The following is a 5,658-nucleotide window of genomic DNA, read 5'->3' as shown; positions in this document are numbered from 1 at the left end:
AAACAGCAGCAGGACCAGCGCAGTCGCCGACGAGCAGAGCAGAAAACAGCAGCAGGATCAGCGCATTCGCTGACGCAGACAAGCAGAGCAGAAAACAGCTGCAGGATCAGCGCAGTAGCCGACGCCGATGAGCAGAGCAGAAAACAGCAGCAGGACCAGCGCAGTCGCAGATGCCGATGAGCAGTGCAGAAAACAGCAGCAGGACCAGCGCAGTCGCCGTCGCCTACGAGCAGAGCAGAAAACAGCAGCAGGATCATCACAGTCGCCGACGCCGATGAGCAGTGCAGAAAACAGCAGGACCAGCGCAGTTGCCGACGAGCAGAGCAGAAAACAGCAGCAGGACCAGCGCAGTCGCAGACGCCGACGAGCAGAGGCAAAAACAACAGCAGGACCAGCGCAGTCGCCGACGCCGATGAGCAGTGCAGAAAACACCAGCAGGATCAGCGCAGTCGCCGATGAGCAGAAAACAGCAGCAGGACCAGCGCAGTTGCCGACGCCTACGAGCAGAGCAGAAAACAGCAGCAGGACCAGCGCAGTCACAGATGCCGACGAGCAGAGGCGAAAACAACAGCAGGACCAGCGCAGTCGCAGACGCCGACGAGCAGAGCAGACACCGACGAGAAGAGAAGAAAACAGCAGCAGGACCAGCGCAGTCGCCGACGCCGACGATCAGAGCAGAAAAAAACAGCAGGACCAGCGCAGTTGCCGACGGCGACGAGCAGAGCAGGAAACAGCAGCAGGATCAGAGCATTCGCTGACGCAGACAAGCAGAGCAGAAAACAGCAGCAGGATCAGCGCAGTAGCCGACGCCGATGAGCAGAGTAGAAAACAGCAGCAGGACCAGCGCAGTCGCCGATGAGCAGAGCAGAAAACAGCAGCAGGATCAGCGCAGTCGCCGACGCCGATGAGCAGTGCAGAAAACAGCAGCAGGTCCAGCGCAGTCGCAGACGCCGACGAGCAGAGCAGACGCCGACGAGCAGAGAAGAAAACAGCAGCAGGACCAGCGCAGTCGCCGACGCCGATGATCAGAGCAGAAAACAACAGCAGGACCAGCGCAGTTGCCGACGGCGACGAGCAGAGCAGGAAACAGCAGCAGGATCAGCGCATTCGCTGACGCAGACAAGCAGAGCAGAAAACAGAAGCAGGATCAGCGCAGTAGCCAACGCCGATGAGCAGAGCAGAAAACAGCAGCAGGACCAGCGCAGTCGCCGATGAGCAGAGCAGAAAACAGCAGCAGGATCAGCGCAGTCGCCGCCGCCGATGAGCAGTGCAGAAAACAGCAGCAGGACCAGCGCAGTCGCAGACGCCAACGAGCAGAGCAGAAAACAGCAGCAGGATCAGCGCATTCGCTGACGCAGACAAGCAGAGCAGAAAACAGCAGCAGGATCAGCGCAGTAGCCGGCGCCGATGAGCAGAGCAGAAAACAGCAGCAGGACCAGCGCAGTCGCCGACGAGCAGAGCAAAAAATAGCAGCAGGACCAGCGCAGTCGCCGACGGCGACGAGCAGACCAGGAAACAGCAGCAGGATCAGCGCATTCGCTGACGCAGACAAGCAGAACAGAAAACAGCAGCAGGATTAGCGCAGTAGCCGACGCAGATGAGCAGAGCAGAAAACAGCAGCAGGACCAGCGCAGTCGCCGACGAGCAGAGCAGAAAACAGCAGCAGGATCAGCGCAGTCGCTGACGCCGACGAGCAGAGCAAAAAAACAGCAGCAGGAGATGCGCAGTCGCAGACGATCAGAGCAGAAAACAGCAGCAGGGTCAGCACAGTCGCTGACGCCGACGAGCAGAGCTGAAAAAAGCAGCAGGAGATGCGCAGTCGCAGACGCCAATGAGCAGAGCAGAAAACAGCAGCAGGATCAACGCAGTCGCCAACGCCGATGAGCAGTGCAGAAAACAGCAGCAGGACCAGCGCAGTCGCCGACGAGCATAGCAGAAAACAGCAGCAGGACCAGCGCAGTCGCAGATGCCGATGAGCAGTGCAGAAAACCGCAGCAGGACCAGCGCAGTCGCCTACGCCTATGAGCAGAGCAGAAAACAGCAGCAGGATCAGCACAGTCGCTGACGCCGATGAGCAGTGCAGAAAACTGCAGCAGGACCAGTGCAGTCGCCGACGAGCAGAGCAGAAAACAGCAGCAGAACCAGCGCAGTCGCAGACGCCGACGAGCAGAGCAGATGCCGAAGAGCAGAGAAGAAAACAGCAGCAGGACCAGAGGAGTCGCCAACGCCGACGATCAGAGCAGAAAACAAGAGCAGGACCAGCGCAGTCGCCGAAGGCGACGAGCAGAGCAGGAAACAGCAGCAGGATCAGCGCATCCGCTGACGCAGACAAGCAGAGCAGAAAACAGCAGCAGGATCAGCGCAGTAGCCGACGCCGATGAGCAGAGCAGAAAACAGCAGCAGGACCAGCGCAGTCGCCGACGAGCAGAGCAAAAAACAGCAGCAGGAGATGCGCAGTCGCAGACGCTGACGAGCAGAGCAGAAAACAGCAGCAGGATCAGCGCTGTCGCTGACGCCGACGAGCAGAGCAGAAAAAATCGGCAGGAGATGCGCAGTCGCAGACGCCAACGAGCAGAGCAGAAAACAGCAGCAGGATCAACGCAGTCGCCAAAGCTGATGAGCAGTGCAGAAAACAGCAGCAGGTCCAGCGCAGTCGCCGACGAGCAGAGCAGAAAACAGCAGCAAGACCAGCGCAGTCACCGACACCTACGAGCAGAGCAGAAAAAAGCAGCATGATCAGCGCAGTCGCCGACGCCGATGAGCAGTGCAGAAAACAGCAGCAGGACCAGCGCAGTCGCCGACGCCGAAGAGCAGAGCAGAAAATAGCAGCAGGATCAGCGCAGTCGCAGACGCCGACGAGCAGAGCAGGAAACAGCAGCAGGATCAGCGCATTCGCTGACGCAGACGAGCAGAGCAGAAAACAGCAGCAGGACCAGCGCAGTCGCCGACGCTGACGAGCAGAACAAAAAACAGCAGCAGGAGATGCGCAGTCGCAGACGCCGACGAGCAGAGCAGAAAACAGCAGCAGGATCAACGCAGTCGCTGACGCCGACGAGCAGAGCAGAAAAAAAGCAGCAGGAGATGTGCAGTCGCAGACGCCAACAAGCAGAGCAGAAAACAGCAGCAGGATTGTTACAAGTCATCCTCCCAAACTAGCTGACTCTATAATAAACGCTACGTCTCAGGGTTGACTTGTAATTCTATTTGTGCGTGAGCGTGAATCCAGTCTGAGCTTACACCTCTGTGAGCTAATCAGCGATCATCTTTACCTAGATTTAGACTCTGGCAAACATACTTTAGCAGCACAAAGGAAGACTCTTGTCATAACTTCACCACAACTCAGTCACCTGCAGCTTATGCTATGCCCAGGTTAAAGACTTTAAGCTTAAGTGTTAACCTCTTGGAGTGGGATTAGAAATAACTAGCGCCTCACCTTTCCGCTGTTACACGACACGATTGGAGACCCCAGGCTGGAGATTCCGTTTAAAGCCCCTTATATGAAGGAGCAAATATTTTATTTTATATGATGAAGTAAAAATATTCCAGATTTCCCGACGCAGCGGGTCAGATCACTCAACCGTTACAGTTGTCCTCCGAACTCTTCCCAAACACCCAAAAAGCCCCAGACCGACCCCCTCTCCACGGAGCCCTCACCCTTTTATTCTCCTCAACTCTCTCCTCCTAGCCCCCCTTCCGTCTCCATGGCAACCCCTGCCTCGGAAACATTCTCCGGCCTTGGGTCCTCTCCCAGCCCCCTCCGGTATCAGTCAGATGGGCGGGGGTCTTCCCTCCTCCTTCTTCCTTCTTCAGCTCAGATCAAAGGAAGTCAAACATAAACATCTCTATACGTGTCCCTGAAGTTCTTATCACATCCTAGGCTACACCATAAAAAGTCGATACAAGGTTAAACTACAACATAAATTTGTCATGGATAGCAGATTAGTTGAAACACACACATCATTTATGGCAGCATGAGATCAGGAGTCAAATCACCACACACAGACCTCTAGCTGAACCCTGAAGCCTGGTTTCACTAACATACAGATTTGAGATGTAATCCAGAACTGCTATTATATAATAAGACAGGTCTGGAGGAATCGAAAATCTTTATTCAACACCCCCCTTGAAACCAAGCTTCGTTAAATGGCATAAACTGCGGGAAATACTGCATATTCAAATTTCCTGGATACAAGTAAACATGTGGATTTATTGCATTCATCACTGGTGGTACTATGGCCTGGACAGACGGAGCGGCCTGAAGCTGCCGACGCAGATCGAACTCCGGAGGGCTCACTTCCTGCATCGGAACGTCCACTTTAGCAGGTGATGGTTGCATCCTGACCACACGCCTTGGCTCTTCGCCCTCCTGCACGTAGTCGTTGTGGGGTGTACTGATCCAGCACCAGTCGACGTCGCCCTCTCTGAAATGAGAGAGTGCACAGGGCAAGCGCGTCTGGCCCCGTGACACATCGCGCCTGACACAATCAAAATGCTTAACTAGAGTCGAGCGTGTAATTCTCTGAAGAATCTTCTCCCTCCTCGCCACTCGAGTCCCTTTATGACTGGTACCATCAGAGACCAACACAATACGTTCCCAAACATGTGCATTCCACGGTCCATTTGGGTTTATCCTTACAGGTTTACCATCCACCAGCCCGTAAAGTGAAACTCTCTTGGGTGGCATCACCCCAGGCTGACGTCGCTTGTTCACCAGCGGCTTCTGTCCACTGGGTGGCAGCACCAGCATCTCCTGAGAGTCTGGGCCAGGCAATAGATCCTCTGATTCATCAACCTAAAAACACACACAGAGACACTAAACAGACCTTGGTTCTGGTACCAGTCACACATGACCTTTATGACCCCACTAGGGGTCAGCAGCACCCTACCATCCTCTGTGAACTTGAGGTCAGGTCTTTCTCACAAAATGCAGCCAGACACTTCTTCATCATTAATTCTGTTAGTACAACACATCCATATAATGATATCAAACATGCCACTAATAGGTATGTAAAAATCCTAGAGACCTCTAATGCAGGTCACAGGTCTTCACTGCTTCCCGCAGGAATTACACAAGTTACAGCATGCAAATTAGTAACCACAATGAATAAGTGGGCCTTTCCATCCTGATCAGATAACAGGATGTACCAATCATTCTCTCATCATGCATTAAGCAGAAGTTATCACATCAACATTCCAAGAGTCCTCAGTTAGGCCTCTTGTGCGTCTAATATTAGCATATCTCGCCGGTAAGATTAACCCAATAGAGACAGTCTTACCGAGGTAATCAGCACATCCTCATCTGCTTCTCCAAATACCTCACGTGGAGATTCTGCACGGGCCATGATACCTTGAGAACTTTCTCTTCAAGCGAGATGTTACCTGCGTGCAGCTCTGTTCCTGAGTGCCCGGCGTCCACGTGGTCCCAATCTAATTGACTCAGGAGGCCCTTCCTCCTGCCATCGGGGCTGATTAGCAGATCTCCTGCTGCAGCTGGCAAAACACTTCAAAAGATGCATGAGTTTAACACAAACAGATAACATCACCAGGACCCCTCCTACGATCACAGGGACCTTGGCGTAAACCCATAATTCAGAGATTACCAGAGAGGCAACACCCATTGCTCCCTGGGCGACCACCTTGACGGCCTCTCTGATACCT

The 5,658-nt window shown here is 54.0% G+C and overlaps 1 protein-coding gene across 3 annotated transcripts; it reads right to left on the bottom strand.

Annotated features, from left to right (window-relative positions):
- Positions 1-3,477: 3,477 nt before the first annotated feature.
- LOC129163016 (uncharacterized) lies at positions 3,478-5,363 on the bottom strand. Of its 3 annotated transcripts, none has more exons than XM_070553889.1 (3): positions 5,277-5,363; positions 4,887-4,954; positions 3,478-4,813 (listed from the first exon to the last, which is right to left on the bottom strand). In XM_070553889.1, exon 3 carries the CDS (start codon positions 4,745-4,747, stop codon positions 4,112-4,114), a length of 636 nt encoding a protein of 211 aa, XP_070409990.1. In that variant the 5' UTR covers positions 4,748-4,813; positions 4,887-4,954; positions 5,277-5,363; the 3' UTR covers positions 3,478-4,111. The 3 variants fall into 3 exon arrangements, with proteins under 3 accessions (XP_070409990.1, XP_070409989.1, XP_070409988.1); XM_070553888.1 differs by having other exon boundaries at positions 3,478-4,792; XM_070553887.1 differs by lacking the exon at positions 4,887-4,954 and having other exon boundaries at positions 3,478-4,792; positions 5,277-5,359.
- Positions 5,364-5,658: the final 295 nt, after the last annotated feature.

The sequence above is a fragment of the Nothobranchius furzeri genome, chromosome 8 (genome assembly GCF_043380555.1).
Source record: "Nothobranchius furzeri strain GRZ-AD chromosome 8, NfurGRZ-RIMD1, whole genome shotgun sequence".
Classification (NCBI taxonomy): Eukaryota; Metazoa; Chordata; class Actinopteri; order Cyprinodontiformes; family Nothobranchiidae; genus Nothobranchius; species Nothobranchius furzeri.
The sequence above is the reverse complement of the archived record's forward strand: the minus strand, read 5'-3'. Positions and strand labels throughout refer to the sequence as shown.